A 23,425-nucleotide genomic window follows, 5' to 3' on the forward strand; every position below is an offset into this window, starting at 1 on the left:
TCAGCTCCGCCCACATCACAGGGTGATTGTTGTGGAGATAGTAATAGCATACTTGGTAAACCGCTCTGAGTGGACATTAAGTTGTCTTGAGCCGCCCCCCTTAAAAGTATATAAATCAAATGTTGTTGTTGTTGTTATAGTCCAGCACCATTTCTTCTGGAGGGCCAACAACAAAGCATAGAGGCTGCTGCCGCCTTTCTGTTGCCTCCTGGCACTGGGATTCAGAGGTTTGACTGTCCCTGAATGTCGCTATGGTTCGTAGCCACAGACAGACCAATTCTCCATAAGTCTGTCTAATCCCCTTTTAAAGCCATCTACGCTTGTGGCTACCACTACATCCTCTGGCATTTTAATCACTTGTTGAGTAAAGTTGTATTTTCTTTTGTCCATCCTGAATCTACTGTCCATCATTTTGGGAATGCATATATTCTCTCTGAGAAGCTAAAATTACTAATTTTTCACTTTTTAGGGAGAACGTAGGCTTTCGCAAACACCAGAGCCCTTGTACCTGAGAAATCTGTACATATGACTCACTGACTGACTGACTGTGGCAAGTCTAACTGACTCTTTCTCCCCAGGAAATCCATAGCGGGCTGATTGAAAATGTCAACATTGAACTATACAATGCCCTCCATAACCACATGGTAGATAAGCGTTTGCTAACGAAGGACCTTAGGAATGGCCTCACAGTGGTGTCCATGTATAACAATCAAAACCTGCATATTAATCACTATCCCAACGGGGTAAGTTCATTCATATATTTTTGTATCTATATAACCATGTCAGTGGAATGTCTGTTATATGCCATTTACGTTTCAAAAGCCTTGTAAAGAGCCACAGACTTCAACCTGCCAGACAGATTTTCAGTTTTATAAACTCTGGAATTCACACAGTTAGTTATAATTGCCTATGGTGTGCAAACCCTACTCTGAATTTTCACTAAACAAACAAACAGACCATAGTTGTCATTAACTCAGGTTTGTGAAATGGACATTTCAGCCTATGTGATGCTCCTGAGAATTAAGAAGATCCAAGCAAAGAGGGTCTTACTTGGAATGTTTATAAAAAGGACATTCTGTGGCTGAAGTAGAAATGTACAAACATATCAAATATATTCCAGCAGCTACAGTCATTTTCTACCTTGCAAGAGCAAATGAAGGTTGTCTCAAGTTGTATAATATATTTGAAGGAATGGAGTAGCTTGGTTTTACTGGGTGGAATTTTCAGATCAACTTCAGATCCATTAAGGAAATACCTTGATTTGTCTCTCCAATACCTTCAAAATCTTTGGGCAAAATATCAAAAGGAGAAGTTCCATCTTGAATCAGGAAGATGATGGAGGTGCTGTTACGTTTGATACATTTGTATATTTCTTCATCAGTTTTGTTCTTGTACATATTTCAAATAAATCTCAAATAAAAATGTGTATATGTACATATGTGTGCATGTATATGTGTATGAATATTGGTGGTGTGTGGCAGAAGTTTCACATCTCATAACCAAATTGTAAGAAGAAGACAAATGGAGAAATATGTAAAGTGTTCTAGATAACCATCTGTTGCCAACAGTAAAAGATAGGGAGCCAAATTTATAGCAAGTTTTGTGCTTAATATTCTATGGCACGTTTCTTTAAACATAGGTTGTTACTGTTAACTGTGCCAGAATCATCCACGGCAATCAGATTGCCACAAACGGCGTTGTTCATGTTATTGACCGTGTGCTGACCCCAGTTGGAAATACCATTCAAGACTTCATTGAGGCAGAAGATGACCTCACATCTCTCAGAGTAAGTGTTCTATTTTCCATCATCTCCTTCAGTCTTGTAAACACGTGTAAATTGTGGCCTTAAATGTAAGAAGAGGCAATTACCATATACACAGAGCAATAGACTAAGGATAAATTGGCGTGATGATGCAATGTGGGGAGGCAGTTATCCTGCTTTTCTAATGTCATCACATAGCCAGATTTGATTGGTTACTTTACATGACCTCACTGAGAAGCCAAATCAGAGCAAGGGCTCTGTTTCACGTCCTTACTCTGCTATTGCACTGTACAGCTGAAGGATAATAAATTATGCCTAACAGAAATTGAGAGTGTAGTTTTGACTGCACGTAAGACTGAATCAGGGCCCCCTGGGAAATCATGGAAAGGAGGCAGCCCTCTTCACAGTTCCATGAGTAGAGTGGTAAAATGAGGGGGGGGAGCTGTTTCTGCTTAGCTGTAATGAACATCATGACAAAAGTATTTATTTTGATTTGTTTAGAGCATTTTTACCTTGGCTTTTTACCAACGTTGATACACCAGGCAGTTTGTTATGTGTCTCTGTGTTATACACAGGTTCCAAGCATTAATTTTTCGTGCCCGATATGATGTAATCCCGACTCACTCCTCCACTGTGAGGCAGATTTTCCTTCAAAAATTGGCAAGATTGCTTGCTGTGGTTGGGCAGTCTCTGGTAGTGTGTGTTTGGGTGTTATTTAAAGGTCTTTTTGTCCCACACTTTAAACTAATGTATTTATGGCTTATATCCCAGCCCAAATATTTCAATAGTTCTTCAAACAAAATGGCACTAGAGGCTGAGTAAATTTCAAAAGGAAACAGCAGGTTTATTAAACAGGTAGGGTTGATATATAGGTAGGCAGGAAAAGTAAAGCTGAGGTAAACATTGTAGAACAGAATACTTCACAAGCATTGGGCACAATCTTCTTAAAGCTTAGTTTTGGTAGTCACAGATCTTAAAATTGAAAGGTTGGTAGTTTCAGACTTAAGTTACTTTAACAAGGTTCCTTCATAGATTTTACTTTACAGCTTAGGTGTTCTGACTTCAATACAGCACTCTTTTCCTTTTACACTGGACCTAGGGTTCTCCTCAGAGCCAAAACCACCTTTTTAGAAACCTGGGCAAGAATTATTCTTCTCCAAAAGTCATAATTCTGATCACTTGGCTGAAGAGGAGTCTCCTTTCACTACCCATTTCCTCTGCCAACAACACCCCCCCAGTTCTATCTTCTCTGTGTAAATCAGAGCTGCCTTCCACACTTAAGTACTTTAACTAAAAGCCTTCCATAAACCTAAAGCTGTTCCACTTAGGGCAAACTGAGAGCCTCGCTACAAGTGACATCTTTCACGCGAAGGGCACTTGATCATTTTTGCAAGTCTTTCTGGGTACTGAAGTTCCTCTCCCACACCCCTTTTCCTTCTGTTCCTTCCCCTCTCTGTTAGCACGGCTGCCTGAAGAGACGGAGAAAGCCTACGACAGCAGCTTTTGCAAATCGTCTTGCTGGGGGGGGGGAATGCTCTAGAGAAAGCTGACGTGTCGGTGAAGTCCTCCCCTCTCTGTTAGAACTGTTAGGATCGCTGCCTTAAAAGTCAGAGAAAGCCTGCATTTGCAAATCGTTTCTCTAGTCACAAGCCTGCTCTCAATGATCTTTGGGGGCGGGCAGCTGCAACTTTGCAAATCATCTTGCTCAGGGAGGGGGGGATGCTCTGGAGAAAGCTAAGAAAGTTGCAGCTACCTGCCCCCAAAGATCATTGAGAGCAGGCTTGCGACTGGAGAAACGATTTGCAAACGCAGGCTTTCTCTGACATTTAAGGCAGTGATCCTAACAGTTCTAACAGAGAGGGGAGGACTTCACCGACATGTCAGCTTTCTCTAGAGCATTCCCCACCCCCCCAGCAAGACGATTTGCAAAAGCTGCTGTCGTAGGCTTTCTTCGTCTCTTCAGGCAGCCGTGCTAACAGAGAGGGGAAGGAACAGAAGGAAAAGGGGTGTGGGAGAGGGACTTCAGTACCCAGAAAGACTTGCGAAAATGATCAAGTGCCCTTCGCGTGAAAGATGTCACTTGTAGCGAGGCTCTAAGTCCCTTTCTAGGAGGTGAAGAGGAAACAAACCCTCTGAGGAGTGACCTTTGCTGCTCTGTAGAGAGGGGAAATTGAAAGAGCCTTCCGATCTGTCTTTTAAAACTTGTCTTCCTGGCTAACATTGTGACTCCCTTCACGTGAATGTCCTCATGTAATTCATGTCTTGTAGTTTAGTTCTCAGGCATGGTCTACAGTTTCTCAATTTTTTCCTCATGGTAATGGAAATTTCAGCCTGGGCCAGGCTTAGGATTGCCAGACCACAATATCCTTCCAGTGGGAGGTTGGGGAGCTGCCACTTCTTCCTGGGAGTCTTCATTATGTGTGCATTCCCAGGTTTGTGCAATAACATCACTTCCAGGAAGTGACAACATCATGCAGGTTGTGGGCATGCTCCCATGCTTTGCGCAGGGCAGATTTAGCCCATTTGTGGCAAAAATTAGCCCCAGTGAACCATGGGAGTACCCCTAGGGCTAGTGTCATCACTTCTTGCTGGGAGCATGCCCAGTGCAAGCTTTCCTGGGTTGCCTGCCAGTGGCCAGGGGGGTTGCCATCTCCTGCTGATAGCCAGCAATCAGTGGGCAACAAGGCAAATCCCCGGGAGATTGCCTGCCACCGGTGGGCAACTAGGAAGCCTAGCCAGGCCCCTCTGAACCTCCAGGCCCCATCAAAGTGTACCCGTATTCTCCCCCATATCGGGGCCATGGTTGTGTGTTGTCAAATAGCTTCTGACTTGTGGTGACTCTATGAATTAATGACCTCCAAAACACCCTGTCATAAACAGCCTTCCTCAGGTATTGCAGACTGAAAGCCGTGGCCTCCTTTATTAAGTCGATCCAACTAATGTTGGGTTTTCCTCTTTTCCTACTGCCTTCAACTTTTCCTAGAATCATTATCTTTTCCAGTGACTCTTGTCTTGTCATCATGACATGACAAAAGTACAATAGCCTAAAATTCATCTTGTTAGCTTCTAGGGAGAATTCAGGCTTGCTTTGATGTGTCTTTTTGGCCGTCCATGGTATCAGCAAAACTCTCCTCCAGCACCACATTTCCAATGAGTCAATTTATTTCCTGTCAGCTTTCTTCATTGCTCAACTTTCACAGCCATACATAGTAATGGGGCATATCATAGTGTGGATTATTTTGATACTGATCTCCAGCAACACTTCCTTATACTCAAGGATCTTTCCTAGTTCCTTCATGGTTTCCCTTTCCAAGTTTTGGTCTCCTTGTGATTTCTTTGTTGCAATCTCCCAGGCAGTTTACAAACTTCTATAAAACTGGGAATGCGGCAGTTTGCAGCAGAAAACACCTTTTTTCTCCATGATGCTGCTAGAGAAATGGAGGCAAAGTGGTCAAAGGCCCCACCCACAGGTGCTTCAGTGGAAGCAGTGACCATGGGGGTGCTCAGTCCTAACTCCTGAGCAAACTTGGCAATGCTGCCAGACAACCACCACTTCTCTTGACCCAGGCCTTCGAACATTTTTCCTCTCTACTGCATGTGGAGGACTCAGTTGTGGGGTTGGGATGATGTTTAGACGATGTTTCCAATCTATATTAGGTAATTCTTAATACAAATATTTCAGAATTGGTTGCCTATTAGGAAATCATGACCAGTGACTGTTAAAAATACTCCGAATGGCCACGATAGTGTGCGACTACTTTTAATTCCTTCATCAAAAGATATTATCAAACGGCTTATGGTCTGGAGAGGAGACAGCTGAGAGGTGATAGGATAACCATCTTCAAGTACTTGAAGGGCTGCAATATAGAGGATGGCACTGAGTTATTTTCTGTTGCCCCAGAAGCTCAGACCAAAACCAATGGGTTGAAATTAAATCAAAAGATCTTTTGGCTAAACATTAGGAAGAACTTCCTGACAGTTAGAGTGGACCCTCAGTGGAACAGGCTTCCTCGGGAGGTGGTGGTCTTTGGAGGTTTTTAAGCAGAGGCTAGATGGCCATCTGACAGCAATGCTGATTCTATGAGCCTGGGCAGATTGCGAGGGGGAAGGCAGAAGGGGTTGCATCAGTGCTTAATTCTTGTGGCTCCTTCTTACATGCCCAGCTAAGTGCCTGTCGCCACCTTGGAGTCAAATGGCAGTTTCCCACAGGCTGGTTTGGCTAGGGATCCTGGAGGTGTTTTGCCTCCCAACCCTATGATTCTGTGAGAGTGCTGCAGCCATTATGTGGCTCAAGGGATGGGGAAGGTGGGCTTTTCTGTGCCTGAGTGGTCAATGTGTTTTTCTGGTGCTCTTAACAGGATCCCTTTTCTTTCTTAGGCAGCTGCCATTGCATCAGGTGTGATGGACACTCTTGGAAAGCCTGGCCATTACACACTCTTTGCTCCCACCAATGATGCTTTTGCAAAACTGCCTCGTGGAGTGCTGGAAAGGATCATGAGTGACAAGGTGGCTTCTGAAGGTAATGCAAAGAATTTCATATAGGAGAAAAGCAGGGATGCGATGATTTTTGCAACAACAAAAAAAGAGAGAGGGGTTGACATTTGAGCTTGGTTTGAGTGCAATGCCCATTTTGTGTCCAGGTCACCTTAATGGTATGCTCACAGATGGCATTTTGAGTAGTTTTGCACCTGCTCTATGGCAGCATTCATTTTGCCAGCTGTCTGGGTAGTTACTGCTGACGCACATTTATAATTGCAAGCTTGTTTGGATTACATATGCCACAGGGTTATCATCATGTGCAGGTCCTGCACCGCTGAAAATCAGCAATGTTAGCATGTGCGCCCTTGAATACAGGCACAAGCCGCACAGCTTCCCCTACCCGGAAGCAGGATCTAAGCTCTTCTTTCAATTTTTTAAAAAATTCAGTTGATCAGTGATGTTACTGGCAACTTGCAAACAAATTTTGACCTGACATCCCTGAGCAAAAAGTCAAATCAGTTGCACAGCTTAGAAGTATGTTTGTTAAAGGCATGCATGTGTTAGGCTTGTAAGGGTGGTGAAGAGTGCCCTCAAGTTATAGCTGACTTATGGTAACCCCTAGCAGGTTTTTCATGGCAAGAGGTTGTTGCCTGCTCTGCAACCTCAGTCTTCATTAGAGATCTCCCATCCAATTACTAACCAAGGCCAATGCTGCTTAGCTTCTGAGATCTGACAAGATCCGGCTCACCTGGGCTTACCAGATCAGGGCACTTGTAAGTGAGTGGAGTGAACAAGCATCAGGAAAAATGGTGAGGTCTCTATTACAGAAACAGTGAGCAATGTGACTGCTTAGCATTTTAAATTATTTCTGTCTCAGAAAATAGTTGCAGTTCCTAAGTTGCAGTTCAGTCATCAGAGAAGCAGAGCTGTAGTCCTTCTCCTACCCAAAATAGTAATGAGTCCAGTAGCACCTGTAAGACTAATGAACTTTATTGTAGCATAAGCTTTTGAGAGCCACAGCTCTCTTCATCAGACTCTTTACTATTTTGCTACTACAGACTAGAGATGGGCACAAACCAGAAAAAAAAGAACCATATGGTTCATGATTCGTCAAATTTCATGAACCACAAACCACAAACTTTCACAAACCTGCCCCTGGTTCACGAACCAGTTCGTTTGGTTCGTGAAAACATCACATCCAGGTCAGAAAATTGTCACTTTCAGGCCAGCAGAAGGTCTGCAGGAAGTCCATCCCCTGTTGCCTAGGAAACTGATTGATTGGCACCAGGCTGTCTGCAGTGACAAACCAAAAAACCGAACCAAATGAACCAGCCTAAAAGTTCATGGTGGTTCGTCAGAAATGGGATCTGACAAACCGTGGTTCACGAACCATGAATCAGCTTGGTTCGTGCTTAATTTTGGTTCATATTTTGGTTTGTGCCCATCTCTATTACAGACTAATATGGCTAACTTGGAGATTCCAGTTGGTGCAGAATGCTGAAGCTTGGCTATTGTCAGGAGCCTGGAGAATCATGAATATTATTCCACTAAATGCTTGAATGTATTTATACTACAGTCAGTCCACTGGCTTCCTCTCAGTTACTGAGCACAATTCAAGGTATTGACGGTCACCTGGCCTTGGCCCTTCATATCTATGCGACCACCTCTCTCCCTATATTCCATCACAGCAACTTTGCTCATCTGAACAGGGCTTTCTGCAGGGGCCAGCCTACATATGGGCAAAATCAACAGCTGCTTGTACATGGGCATTCTCAGTGGTGGCCCCCACTTTATGGAATGGTCTACTTGAGGAGGTTCAGAAAGCTCCCACTCTCCTGGCCTTCTGTAAAATATGCAAAACTGAATTGTTCAAGAGGGCTTTTTGCTCAGATGAGAAGACTGTACTGTAAGAAAGTGGCCTCAAGAGATCCTTCAGTAAAGGGATAAAGCAGAACCACAGACTTCACTAATATTACTGTAAACAGTGAGGGACTATAGAGTTGCTATAAGTATGATCTTACTGGGTAGTTCGTATGTAGTTTGATATATCAGTCATAGAATTTGCTTATGCTCTGTTCCAACATTGTTAAACCTTTAAATCTTTCTTCTCTTTCTCTCTTTCTTTTTCTTCAAATCTTGCAAAATTACGCGTATATTGAAATGTCTTTGATATTGATTATAATGACTCTTGCTGTGTAATCCACCTTTTTCAGTGAGAAAGGTGGACTATAAATGATGTAAATAAATAAATACATTTCCCAGTATGTAAGCTCTGAGCTACAGGATATTCCCGACACATGTTGGTTCACAAGCAGACTCACAGTCAGATGTACACTGGGGGTATTCCTCTTAACAGTGCTCATTTCTTGACACTGCAAGGGGGCATAGTGTATGTGTGTGGGAGCTTCTGGTTTCCATCTCACTGATTTATCCCGTGGAAATGGTGTGGGAGGCATTTTGCCTCTTTTCTCTGGTTCCATGTGCACTAGGGATGACACATGGAGCCAAAGAAATGGGCAAAAATCTCCTGTCTTGCCATTTCCACTGGTTAAAGCAAGGCGGGAGGGAAGTTGGAAGTTCCTTCTCTCCCCTTCCACCACTCCTTTACAGCACCAAGTGAATGAGCGCTTTTGAAGGTGTGTGTTCCCCTGATGTACCTTTGAAAGTGAGTCCAGTCATCATGAACCCATGATGACCCAGCATGTGTTGCGTGTATTGTGTAGTTATGCCCTAAGCTGCCAGTTCTTTAGAACTTTGGAGGGTCAGCCATTCCTCACCTATTATACCCATGATGGATATTCCAAGAATCCTACAGCTGGCCAGGAATACAGCTATTAAAAATCAGCTTTGTTTACTAACACAGACAAACATATTATTTTCTTTTTAGGAAGTCAGCTGCAGTAATGAGAAGTATTTAACGACCACTACGCTCTTGAATGTATTTACGAATACCGTGAGCCAGTTAAGCTAAATATCACATGCATTTTAATGTCAGTGGTGTGGCTGAGGATAAGGCACATCAAAAAGTGCTCAAGCAACAGACATCTGAAGCCCTGGAACATTTGGTGGTGGAAAGTGCTGTCAAGTCTTAGCTGACTTATGGCGACCCCTTCTGGGCTTTCAAAGCAAAAGACTAACAGAAATGTTTTGCCATTGCCTGCCTTTGCAACCGTCTTTGGAGATCTTCCATCCAATTGCAAACCAAGGCTGACCCTGCTTCGCTTCCAAGATCTGATAAGATCAGACTTGCCTGGACTATCCAGGTCAAAGTGCTGAAACATTTATTCGCCATCCAAATAGGGAAGACCCATTAGAACCATTTATGTCGTAAATGAATCCTAACATCTGCCCTTCTCATTAAGAAAGAACAGCGTGTAGGACTAAAAATTTCCCTCATTTCACATTACAAAAAGGAAGCAGAAAGGGTATCAAGGGAGTCATGCTAAACATTAGTAACAGGATGTCTGGAAACCATGTCAGGAAGTCTCCCTGAGGCAATCCTTCTCATATGAGCTGGACACAAGCTATTCTTAACTAGACGTTAACAAAAAAACCTGGCGTTTTAAATATATTTGAACCCCAATAGCATTTTAACATCCCTGCTCAAGTTCTTTAAAGGCCTGATAATGTGTGCACCGAACATGTGTTTAATAGGGGGAGCCCCAACAGAAGTGGCATTTTCCATGTGACTGCACTCACCTTCAAAATGGTTTGTGGGGGGTGGGGAATGGACTTGTGAGTGTGTGAAGGAGACACTTCATCCAACCCTGCCAGGGCACTTTTGCAGATATAAAAGAAACGTAGGGTCGGGGTGGGGGGGCACTGTTCACCTTACTGCCAGAGATACGTGTGTCCTGGGCAGACATGAAAAAACGGCCATAAGACAAACAGCTCCCTTCCCATCCCAGCCATTTTGTATCTCCAAAAGCACACTGGGTAGAAAGGAGGGACTGATGAAACCTATACTGCTATGTGACTCCAGACTGCACTTATCATTGATTCTTCTTGGATCAAAATAAGAAAGTACGTGATTAAATAGCACTCAAGACACATGCACCTGACTTGGGCAGAAGGTTATTTCTAATGCGTCCTTTTAAGTAGACATGGGCACGAACCACAAAAAAACTGAACCATGCTGTTTGTGGTTCATGGGTTTCCATGAACCAGGAACCACGAACTCCCATGAACTAGGACAAGTTCCCAAAGCAGTTTGTGGTTCGTGGTTCGTGGGGTTTAAATGCCCCTTTCCGGCTGCTTAGCAGCAGGGAAAGGGGCATTTGATCATTTAAAGGGCCCTTTCCTGCCGCTTGCAAGCAGCAGGTCCCTTTAAACTATCAGCTGGCAGGCGGGGGAGGGGGGAATCCTGCCCACTGACTGCCAGCTGATAGTTTAAAGGGACCTGATACTTGCAAGGGGCAGGCCCTTTAAACAGGCCAAAACCCACAAACCCCAGCCCCAGCCCACCACCCCCACCCACCCCCAGCCCCACACTTACCTTGTCTCATGGCTCTGGCTGCCCTGCGGGCCCACGGCCTCCTCCCCCTCCTCCTATGGGCAGGTGGCCACGGCAGCCATTTGAGGGGCGGTAAGGCCGGTTTTGGCCTCCTTGGCCACCCTGCGAGCCCACAGAGCAGCAGAGGAGGCCGAAAACGGCCTTCCCACCCCTCAAATGGCAGCTGCAGCCACCATTTGAGGGGTGGGAAGGCCATTTTCAGCCTCTCCCACCACTCTGTGGGCCTGTGCAACAGCAAAGGAGGCCGAAAACAGCCTTCCCGCCCCTCATGGGAGGAGAGGGAGAAGGCTGCGGCTGAGGAGAAGACAAGGTAAGTGTGGGGCTGGGGCTGGGGTGGTGGGGGTGGGGTTTGTGAGTTTAAAGGGCCCTGCCACTTGCAAGCCACAGGACCCTTTAAACTATCAGCTCGCAGGCGGTGAGGGGGGATTCCCCCCTGCTGCCTGCCAGCTGATAGTTTAAAGGGACCTGCCACTTGCAAGCGGCAGGAAAAGTTTAAATTGCCAATTCTGCAGGAAATGGCCATTTAAACTGCCCTATAATACAAACCAAATGAACCAGTAGACCAGTTTGTGGAAGTTCATGGAAACGAACTTCCACGAACCACTGGTTCGTGAACCACGAACCAGGCTGGTTCATGGGTTTTTTTGGTTCGTATTCAGGTTTGTGCCCATCTCTGCTTTTAAGCACATCTCTGCCTTTAGTTCTTGTTGATATTAACTGGAACATATTCTAACTCGGTCCTATATTGATTATATTTGCTAATTATTATTGTATTCTCTGAAGTTACTTGACCACTGAAGAACGCCACATGGCCAAAACACATTTGTTCAGGGGCACATAAGGATCTGATTAGAGTTTTTTATACAATTTGTCAGGCTATGGATGACAGGCTATGGCAGATAGACCCCTGTACCATTACAGCAAGAAACCAGGTTCTTGGTTAAAAGGTTTTATTCAGGAATCAGATCATTTCCACAGATATGTCCATAGGATTACTTAGAAACAAGGTAAACAATTAAGCAGTAACAGCAGGTTGACAGGAAAACTCAAGATGTGGGGAAATCATTCTATTATAGAGCACAATTACTCCTTTCCCCCTCCCAATAGTAAAACACAACTTTTGGCGCGAACCAGTCCTGTGAACTTCTCACATATTTTACCTATCAAGTCTAGACACTAAAAAGGCATGAGATTAAAATTGAAACACAGTAATTCATGGGAGCGAGCAGTGTACACGGTCATGAGCATTCAGAGCTTCAAAGCGTTAGATAAGACACCTGCAGCTGCAGGGGGCCTGTGAAAGCAAGCTATGGTATTAGCAATATGACATTGGGGTACAGCACCAGCAATGGTTTAAAAAAGCAGGCCAACATTAGACAATGGCATGGATGTATGGGTACAGACATGATACGATTGGCCAGAGACAGTTTTTATATTGGTGGTGGAGAGTGCCCTCAAGTCATAGCTGATATGGCCTCCCTTGGCGGTTTTTATGGTAAGAGACTAATAGAGGTGGGTTGCCATTGCCTGCGTCTGCAGCCCTGGTCTTTCTTGGAGGTCTCCCATCCAATTACCAACCAAGGCCAACCCTGCTTAGCTTCTGAGATCTGACAAAATCAGGCTCATGTGGGCTATCCAGGTCAGGGTAGTTTTTATATTATCCTGAAATAAATACATGTGTTTTGTTGTATTTTTGTATATAATATATTGATATATATTTCTGCATTTAGTAATTTTAATACTTGGCCCTGTGATTGGGATTTCTTTAACCTTCTTGTTTCCCCTATTAAACATGTGTTTTGTGCACTTGTAATCGGGCCTTTAGTCTCCTGTTACCTTGAAATGTCATTCTTTCCCACCCCCAATCTCAAAAGAAGGGGTCCTTATTTGTGAAATAAGGATCAGTATTCCCAAGGGCCATGGGGAGTCCGTGAAAGTGACGTGTATGTATTGTGCAGCTCAGAACTGTTTGCTGTTCATCCTCTGCCTGCCCAGTCAAATGCACCCTTTATATAATCAACATTTGATAGAACGTGTGCCTGTTTTTTTACACCCGCAGAGTCTCCAGCATTTACCTGAGGGCCAAGCTACACGTGACGAATGACACTTGAACGGCAAGTGGATTGAGTGGAGGGCAAGTGAACAGGGAGGAATACACTTGCCGTTCAAGTGTCATTCGTCATGTGTAGCTTGGCCCTGAGAAGTGATTGCAAGAAAGATTATAAGATTAGCTAGGGACAAAGACTCAACTCAAAAAACAACAAACTTTTTTTTCATGCACTTTTAAAAATTGGAGAATGAGGCAGTATCAAATGGGTGGTTGGGGCAGAGCATAGCTGCAAGCCAACAGGCTAACCGTGTGAGAAAACGCTGCAATTGTACTTTCCTTCCCTTTTAACGATGCTATTACTTTTAAAGAAATGTAGTGATGTTAGAAACAGAGTGGTCATATAATCACTGTAATCAATGCACAAAGCCATAAGCAAGGTAAAATATTTAATGTGATCTCTGGATGAGCATATCTATAGTATTTTAAGTGTAGTGGAGGTGATTATCCCCTAAAACAGATGTATATATTTCTGCCCTGGAGTAACTTTCAAAAACAAAAAAACTTACAAAAACAAAAACTATTTTTTCTCAGGGGGTCAACCCCAGAAAGAAATTCTCTGATAGGACAATGAGAGAGAATATCATAGAATCATAGAGTTGGAAGGGGCCGTACAGACCATCTAGTCCAACCCCCTGCCCAGTGCAGGATCAGCCTAAAGCATCCCTGACAAATATTCATCCGGCCTCTTCTTGAAAACTGCCAGTGAGGGGGAGCTCACCACCTCCCTAGGCAGCTGATTCCACTTTTGAACTACTCTGACAGTGAAAAAGTTTTTCCTAATATCCAGTCGGTACCTTTGTGCATGTAGTTTTAGCCCATTGCTTCGCGTCCTACCCTCTGCTGCCAACTGGAACAGCTCCTTGCCCTCCTCCAAATGACAGCCTTTCAAATGTTTAAAGAGAGCAATCATGTCCGCCCTCAACCTCCTCCTCTCCAAACTAAACATTCCCAAGGCCCTCAGCCTTTCCTCGTAGGGCTCAGTCTCCAGACCCCCTGATCATCCTCGTCGCTCTCCTCTGCACCCTCTCGATTTTGTCCACATCCTTTTTGAAGTGAGGTCTCCAGAACTGCACACAATACTCCAGGTGTGGCCTGACCAAGGCAGTATAGAGAGGGGCTATGACCTCCTGCGATTTTGATGCTATGGCCCCTTTGATACAACCAATATGGGGCAGGTCTCTTTACATACATATACACACACTTCAGATGTTTTTGAGAGTTGGTAAATAAATTGAAGGGGGGGGGAGGCCTCAGAGCAGACTCAGGATCCCTCAGGATCCCATGGGAAAAGGACTGAATTGTGATGGGAAAGATGGAGGGAGATGAGCAGACGCTTAGACCAGCTAATATGTCCATTCACTGGTCTAGGATTGCTCATTTCAGTCACTAGCTGCACCTATGTGAATGCATAAGAGTACTTGCCAAATGGTATTGTGAGAATGAACACTAAAAAAACAAAACAGTCTTATAGGACGCAAAAGGAAAGGTGGTGATAAGGGTGGAAAGACAATCTTGTCTGGTTTATCTGAGCAGCAGGTTAGACTTCCTTTGGCTTAGCTGTGGATGCTGTAACTTATTCTAGCTGACTTGGATCTCCCATGGGACCATGTGGTAGCTGAAGGTTGGCAGGAAAAATGCTTGCAATGCTTTTCTTTCCTCCAGGAACACCGTCTGTAGAACAGGCCAGCAGAAAGTAGCTTTACAGGAAGGTGGCCTGTTGGTCCAATGGCCCCACTTGGCTCCAGCTGAAAGCAGCACAGAGAGGGATTTAAAATATACTAAACAGAGAAAAGGAAAAAAAGGCGATAATTACATGCCATTCCATTTACCCCAGTACTTTAGCATCACTTGATTTGGGGTGCAAAATATTAAATAATTACAATATAGTAGTAGTAGTAGTAGTAATTAATTTTAAATAAATATTAAATAATTACAATGTAGTAGTAGCAGGAGCAGCAGCAGCAGTAAATAATCAAATAATGCGGTTAAATAATTACCACTATTGTGGGGATGTCCTTGGGATTTTCTTCCTTAGGAATGGAAATGTCTTAGGCAACCTCTCTCCTTTCAGTTTAAACAAAGGCCCAGGGCTCCCTCATGTGATCCACCTCTCAGATATAATTCGGAGCTAACGTGCATGTCATGAGTTTAGAAACATAGCTGCCTCTGGAAAAGAAAGCTATTTAAAAGAACCAGTTCTGAGTCTCCCTACAGCTCTCTTTTGGTGATTCAGAAATTGGTCAAGAGGGCCTTCTTGTTCCATGCAGGGCCTTGGAGAAGATCCGGCTTGGCACATGTTGCAGCCTCTTCTATTCACAAGAAGGCCGGAATGAAAGTCAGGAGCAGAAACATAGTACGGGGTGTGTGTGTGAATCCTCAACTCCCAGTATATCAGGAGCCAGTAGCAGCCCCTCTGAACTAACCCTCAGCTGAGATACCAATGAGCCAAGTGTCCAGCCCTACTGGGTGTTAATCAAGAAGTCAGCCCTGCAAGGTAGGACGCCTGCAGGCTAAGTGCCACAAAAACAATTACTTGGTAACTGTAGCCAAATAGCCCAAAGTACTGGATTTGGACTAAAGCCTCCGAACTGAAATAACACCACAGAAACATAATGAATAAAGTTTATTAAAGCGTGTGTAAAAGATTACAATTACAGAAAGTATGCAAAACAGGAAAGAAAATAGTAAGACTGAATAACTACCCTAAAACACTATCCAGGCTTTGGTCCTCTGATCCAGATGTTTCCTTGTCAGACAGACTAGAAGCCCAAAGTCCAGGTAGAGTTCCAAAGTCCCAAATCCTGGAAAAAGAAAACTTCATTATATGAGTTGCATTTAACAGCATTGATTTTTCTAAAAGATATATATTTTAAGCTATTATAATATGTCAGCCATGATGCCACGTACTCCTCCATCTGACTTCAGCATCTCCACACAACGTCTTTTTATTCTCATTCCTCTTTAGCTCTGATGAAATTCCATGTTTTGAACACTCTTCAGTGTTCTGAAGCCATCATGGGTGGGGCCGTCTATGATACTCTAGAAGGGAACACTGTTGAAGTTGGCTGCGATGGAGAAAGCCTGACGGTGAATGGGGTGAAAATGGTCAACCGGAAAGACATTGTGACAACCAATGGCGTCATTCACCTGATAGACCAAGTGCTGATTCCTGACTCTGGTGAGTGACACATGGATGACTTCCAATTCTCTCAAAATTTCCAGTAGACCAGTCACTGGCTGTTCCTCTGTCAAATGACGCATCTTCTGTGAAAAAAAATTCTAGTTTTTCTTCAAAGTGTAACCTCACAAACTGACATACTTCCTGTTGTTTCTCTTTAATTTCAGCAAAGCAGGTGATAGAGCTTGCTGGACCCCAACAGGCCACTTTCAAAGACTTGGTTGCTCAACTGGGCTTGGCTTCATCTCTAAGGCCAGAAGAGGAATACACTCTACTTGCTCCCCTGAATGGTGCCTTTTCTGGTAGGCAGTCCATACAGAATTCATAGCACTACACTACTGATGATAGATAGATAGATAGATAGATAGATAGATAGATAGATAGATAGATAGATAGATAGATAGATAGATAGATAGATAGATAGATAGATAGATAGATAGATAGATAGATAGATAGATAGATAGATAGATAGATAGATAGATTGCAGTCAATGACCATTAAGAAACATCAACAAAAGGTTACAACAATCTCAACAAAGTTCCAATACATAAGATATCAGATATAGTGAATACCTCATAAAATTTAAAACCATATTAAAAACATGAATATCATACTAAAAGGGAGGGAGTAATAGGTCTCTATTAAGATGTTTGCAGTGAGATTTTATCACATAGACACATGGCTTTTTTTCAGCAGGAACGCGGTGGAACGGAGTTCCGGAATCTCTTGAAAATGGTCACATGGCTTGTGGCCCCGCCCCCTGATCTCCAGACAGAGGGGAGTTTAGATTGCAATCTAAGCTCCCCTCTGTCTGGAGATCAGGGGACGGGGCCACCAGCCATGTGACCATTTTCTCCAAAGGCAACCCACTGAGTTCCACCACCTCTTTTCCCAGAAAAAAAGCCCTGCATAGACACAAAACTTAGCTATAAGCCTGGAGATAGTTGAGTTTTCATCTATTAAGAGTTTCTCCAAGCAGGCCTTATCTGCATAAACTGTTGTTCTGTCGAGAAGGGGAGAAATAATCTTGTCTCGTAGTTCCATGGCACTAACAGTACAGCTGCATGAAGGGCTTAAAAACGACTCAAATTACTAAATAGCATCTTTAGAGAGACTGAAATTCCTTGATAGAGAGGCTTCAACTCCACGTACATGAAGGGAACCCACAGAGCAAGTCAATGGATTGTGTAGGAAAGGAACTTCCATCTCTTGGTAATAGATCATTTCCAGTGTGATTCAGGAATGCAGGAGCTACATTCCCTCCTGTAGTAACTTCATGGGGTGAAGCAGGCCCGGGGAGTCAGGCCTGCAACTTCTGGCAGCAACCTAGAGATGGTTATGCTCAGCTTGGCTTTGGCCAGGTGAGGGAGCGGTGTTTTCTCTCTCACACTCTCATTCCCTCACATCCATGGAGTTAAGTTCATTCTAATGAAGGTGCCACTACTCCAACCCACAAAAAGAGCCGCAGGGGCTGCCCCAAAGGCAACGTGTTTTTGACCAAAACTCCAGGAAGGTCATTAACAACAACAACATTTTTTTTATATACCACCCTTCAGGACAACTTAATGCCACACTCAGAGCGGTTTACAAAGTGTGTTATTAATATCCTCACAACAATCTCCCTGTGAGGTGGGCGGGGCTGAGAGAGCTCTGAAAGAGCTGTCACTGACCCAAGGTCACCTGGCTGGCTTCAAGTGGAGGAGTGGGGAATCAAATCTGGCTCTCTAGATTAGAGTCCTGAACTCAACTACTACACCAAACTGGCTCTCCAGATGAGAGATGAGGAAGGGACTGGTCAGGTTGGGACAACATGTAGGAGATCATCAGCCAATAGATTTCCTGCTATTTTTATGGTGGCTCATTTGATTGGGACAGTGATTTGGGGGGAGGGGTGTTTCCTGTGCCATTTTCCCAACCAAAATCCCTCCATCACTGCTATTGTGGGGACAGGTGCAGCAAGATAGGAGGTGACGTATATCAGGAAAACTAGATGGAAGGGAAAGGGTTACATGCACCTCTCCTCCCAGTGTCACCCCCCTCAAATGAACTAGCAGCTCCATGATGCTACTTTGAAAATTTTAAAAATGGGGTATCGCATCAGGGACCCCCTGTGTCACGTTAAATGTGGCCCTTCATCTTGCTGAGAAAGAGAGAGAGAGAGAGAGACTCCCCCTTCCCAGCCCAGGCAAGCCAACATTTCTGCCATCTCCTGGTCCACTAATTGAGACACCTCGTGTACCTCAACAGAGATGGTGAGGGCTGTGGGGCATGGAGGAGGGAACGCCGGTGCTTTCTCAGCCCATCATGTGATTCAAATGATGGCGCTAGAATCTGAAGGCTCAACATGGAGAAAAAGACTAATTCTGACAAGGAACTGGTCTGAGTCACTGAAGCCATAATATGAATAAGTGAGAACTTGATATACAGAATGAAACGAGCCTAATTTAGATCTGCTCTGTCTCACTTATTAGAGGATACCTTGACCATGGACCAAAGGATTCTCAAACTGATCCTGCAGAACCACATTTTGAAAGTGAAAGTTGGCCTGAACGAGCTCTACAATGGACAGTACTTGGAATCCCTGGGAGGAAAGAAACTTAGAGTGTTCGTGTATCGCACAGTAAGTGACATTGATGAAAACATTTGGCACACCCCCCAGCCTTTTGCATATGTAAAAAATACAAAAATAAAATATACAACACAGAATTATAATCAATACATAATTCCAGTAATACAGAAATTTAGAATATGTCTGCCATTTTCCTTATAAAATAGCTAAACATTCTTTTAACTACTGATGTTGTTGGGGGTGAGATTCTTACACTAGTTGCATTTTTTTGGCAAAATGAATGGGGAAGTGGCTGTACAACTCTGCCCTCTCACATCCTTGCTCACCTGAAAAGCAGTAGAGTATCTCCCCAAAGTACAATTGCTTAACACTTGCAGTTTACTTAAGAGTAAATTTGGTATAAAACAACCCGAGAAATCTACTGATTTTGACTTTGGGAGTGCTTTTTACCTGAGTCTATACAATGAACTAGGGTACAAAAATGGCTCACAAGGCTTAGGTTTTTTTTAAAAAACAGAGAATAGTGATCAAGGGAATTATTTTACGGGCTTGGGAGAGAGACATCCTTCCTCTGATAATTTGATGCCCCCCCCCGAGAACATTTACCTCACCACAGAGAGATACGGTCTTAGGGTAACAAAAGTACCCCAATGTTTTCTCCCTCATGTGAAAGTGTGTTTTAAGGTTTGGGGTATTGCGTTCGGGGTATTGGGGTATTGTGAAACACAGTATCTTCTGTCACCAAGATTCATTGAAATTTGGCTCTAGAATACAGTTTGTGAAAGTTTTTCTGAGTAGTGTTAAGTATATCATTCCGCTTAGCAATAAATAAAATCTATCTGCCTGCAAATTAATTTCCTATATTTTAAAATATGTCAGCTTTGACACTAAGGAAGTTGACCAGATTCTTCCAGATGTGAGTGTCCACTTTTCCAAAAGGAAAAAATTCTCAACAGCAGGAAGCAGAATCGTAACTGTTTCAAGAGCTTTTTTTCGTAACTATTTCAAGAGTCACCTTTTAAGTGACTGAACAGAATTATCTTGGTGGACAATATATAGCCAGTTATCTCTCTAGTTTATTCATAATTTCCTCCCCCAAATTCTTAGTTTCCCCCAAAGTTTTATGGGATATGCTTAATAGTGCTTGTTGTAACCAATGCGACCACTAAATTTTCATTAAAATCAGGATATTAATCCATCAAGTCCAAACTAGTTATTACGGTGAAGGTCATCAGTCACTGCTGTCAGCTCCCATGTAATGAAATTAGCTTCCAATGCATTAAGGACTGATTGTGTTAATTCTACTACTGGTAATTTCATTAATTATCATTTCTGAAAGGCAGTCTGGTTTATGCAACTTCCCATAATAAAACTCAAATCATTTTGCTAAATCTTTAGGAGCAACTGCCCTCTGTTGAACCACCTGTCCATGCGAAATTATCCTTTTCTAGTGTTCTTGATGTATGATTGCCAAGTGCTTTGCTGAGTTGGTTCCAAATTTTGGGGGGGGGGGGGTATTTGTGGGTCTAGCATCAAGGGGGGGGGTAAGGGGTGAGAGCCAGGCAACAAAAGGCACAGACACTTGTTAGAATTAAAAAGGTCACAACTTTATTGGTTACAGTTTATGGAGCCTTAGCGCAGCCTAGGGCAAGGATCCCATCAGTGGCCGACCCACCTGCTGGCCCATAACCCCTTCACCCCTCTAGCCTGCCTGCTGAAGGCAGAAACCGTGGGATGACAGGCCATGGGATTCCACATGGGCGCAAACCTCTGCATGGACCTCCCTGGCACCTGGGAGTGAACATATCTTAACAGACCCCCACCTGGGCTTGTCCCTGCAATGCCTCACATGCAAGATCCTTTAAAAGGATCCACAAGTATGGGGGAATTGGGCACGTGGCCCTGTTTCCCCTCCCCCCAAAAGATCTATACCCAATGCCAAAACCTCCACAAGAGCCCCAAAATGGCTCCTGCCAAAGCTCCTAAAGCCAACAAACCGGGGATACACAAATCTAGAAATTAATTGTATATATTCTTCCAAAGTGCAAGGTGCAAAAGTGCTGAGTAAGTTTAACATGCATCATAAATACATTTACAAAATACAAAGTCCATCCGTTAGAACATCAAATCGTCACAATTCCAAAATCACAAAGTCCATCCGTTTATAACATGAATCTTCACCGTCCGGAATCCATTTGAAACTTTAAAGTGCAAATGCTGGATACAATGAAAGAAGCCCGGTGGGTGGGGAGACTGTGCAAGGTGTTTGTTCATTCACGGTCCAGAAATAGAATAAATACTTAAAAAAACGCCGATGGGAGTTTGCAGGCAAATTGTTATTAACCCGTTTCGTGAGTAAAAAAGACTCACTTCATCCTGGGCATAAAGATAATCAGACAGTCCGTGAATATCTCTTTGTTGTAAGTGGTGGGAGAGCGTGTCGTGTGCCTGTAATTGGATATGCTTCCGGTCTGACTTACTCAGCACTTTTGCACCTTGCACTTTGGAAGAATATATACAATTAATTTCTAGATTTGTGTATCCCCGGTTTGTTGGTTTTTCTCAGTTTGGTTCTGGGGCTGCCCTTTGTTTCCTTTCAAAGCTCCTAAAGCTGCAACTATCCCAGAGCCTGGTCCAAACGTCACACAGCCAAGCAGCCTACCCCAGGTGTACCCCATTGGGATCACAGAGTCCCCAGTGCCTCCACAAGGCACTCCACAGCCCTGGCCACAATTTTCTTTCCGTAGCAATCTTGTCCGCTCACACCCCTCCCACACCAGGGCAAGTCCTGCCTGAAGGTTGCATGCCAGAAAACCGTCCAAGAATGAAGAATGTCCCTGGCCAGAGGGGGAAATACCCCACGATAGGTCACATAGCCCTTGATGTTTCTGCAAGGCACCCTGGCCACAATTATTCTTGCCATATCCATGAAAACTGCCTCCCAAGCCATGGAAATCCCTTTCAGCAAGTCCTGCCCAAAGGCTGTGTGCCAGGAAAGCATCCAAGAAGCGAGTCAAGGTCAGCCAAGATTAAACACATCAAGTCCAGACTCTGTGGGTGCTTAGGCTGCCCCCCCTCAAGCTGGACGTCCAGGGCCCTGATCATCACGCATGCAATCACCAAAGAGACCTGGAGCATCCCTCTGGAGCTGATCAGCATGCTGGCAATGCCTCCATCCCACCAAAGTGGCTTTCCATCCCTGCACTGATGTGTGGAGAACAGCCCAGTGCTGCTGACTACTGTGCCCCTGGATCAGGACTAATTGGCACCAACCTGAGGATCTACACAAAAGAGAAATCAGGGAAGGCTCCAGATCTGGTGAATGTAAGACCCATATGAGCCTGACTGCCCCCTGCCTATGGCCTGGATGCGGGAAGACAGGGGCAATGATAGCAGCCCCACTCCCAGCAAGTGGGCCCCCAGATTGGGGGAATGGAAATGCAGAGCTGGGCAGAACCCGAAGGGATCTCTTGGCCCACCCCTTTCACCAGGGCGATGCCAGAGGCTGAGCCTGGGACCTTCTGCACCAAGTAGATGCTCCACCACTGAGCTGCGGCCTCTCTGAACCTATCATCGGACTTGCTGAAAGGAAATAGACCCGGTGACCTCACATGGTTCTGGGGGCAAAGTCCTGCTCCCCCAGGGAGGCCAGGTGGCACAAGGTCATGGCCCCAGACGGCAGCCAGGAGGCCAATCTGCCAGTGTCAACCACAGCCAGAAACTAGAACCCACAGCCAAGAAGTCTTGCTGGATGGAGAAAGCTACCCAACCAAGAACAGCGGGGATTATTGACTGCTCCCAAGTTCCTCTGGAACAGGTCCAGGGCTAAGCTGGCAAACCTTCTCTCTGCCTCCGTGATGCTGCTGCTACCAGGCTGAAGATGACATGTTAACATACGACATTCTGATACCAGCTTGCGCACAAAGCGCACGGCCTGCTGAGAGCGGAGGGGATTGCCTGTTTCGGATGGCTACGTTGACGGTCCCTGGCCCCTTATTATGCTAAACAGAGTGTGAAAGCCCTAACTTATAAACTATTCATAATGTTACAACATTACTTCCATCTCCCCGTGTTTCCCAGGGTGCAAATCTCCATGGCAACAAATGACTATGCTACTAGAGATGGCCTCCTGGCTAAAATGTTAGTCACTGTCTGTGCTGGCATCCCAAAGCAAAGGAATCAAGAGTGATGAAATCTCCCTTCAGATCCTCCCCTCCCCTCTCACTTTTTGAAGCCCCGTCCAGGCCACCCTGCCCTTGCCGCTTCATTTAAAGGCACCGGAAGATCCCCAAGGTGAAAGTGTGAGAAGGGGCCAGAATTTCGTCAGCCGCTTACTCAAATCTAACCTATGTTGCAACATTCATATCTCCACTTGCAAGAGGGACAAACAAGAACCCCTCTTCTGCACAGATCCTCAAGAAGAGATCCCAACCCATTTGTCCTGAACAGAGCGAGAAAGCCTCATTTACTCTGTAGTAGCGCATGTGATGCACACTAACCTGGGAGCAAAACTCCTGGATTTGAGAGGGGGCATTCCATGTGAACGATCGCAGAAGTGCAATAACACCAGACTGAAGCACTCATATGGGAACAAGCCTCACTAAATTTAACCAGTCCTACTTACAGGCAAAATGGCTCACTACGATCTACAGTGCTTTATGAGCCCATGCAGCTATCAGGAAGCAGCCATAACAAGGCTTGAGACTCAGGCTTTAGGGCTGGCAACAAGATCTGAGACTTCCTCTGACGTAAAGGCTTCAGAAGGCATTGCCAGACCATGATATAAGATAATTTTGCTGTTGCTTTTGCGTGCA

The 23,425-nt window shown here is 44.4% G+C and overlaps 1 protein-coding gene across 8 annotated transcripts in view; it reads left to right on the plus strand.

Annotated features, from left to right (window-relative positions):
* POSTN (periostin) overlaps window positions 1-23,425 on the plus strand; it is a 77,111-nt gene that overhangs the window by 14,632 nt on the left and 39,054 nt on the right. For all 8 annotated transcript variants that reach the window (XM_055002433.1, XM_055002436.1, XM_055002435.1 and 5 more), the window contains exons 5-10: window positions 579-743; window positions 1,640-1,786; window positions 6,140-6,281; window positions 15,830-16,042; window positions 16,210-16,344; window positions 18,514-18,662. In XM_055002433.1, coding sequence (XP_054858408.1) covers window positions 579-743; window positions 1,640-1,786; window positions 6,140-6,281; window positions 15,830-16,042; window positions 16,210-16,344; window positions 18,514-18,662 — 951 coding nt within the window. The remainder of the gene's footprint in view (window positions 1-578; window positions 744-1,639; window positions 1,787-6,139; window positions 6,282-15,829; window positions 16,043-16,209; window positions 16,345-18,513; window positions 18,663-23,425) is intronic.

Source organism: Eublepharis macularius, chromosome 18 (genome assembly GCF_028583425.1).
Source record: "Eublepharis macularius isolate TG4126 chromosome 18, MPM_Emac_v1.0, whole genome shotgun sequence".
Lineage (NCBI taxonomy): Eukaryota > Metazoa > Chordata > Lepidosauria > Squamata > Eublepharidae > Eublepharis > Eublepharis macularius.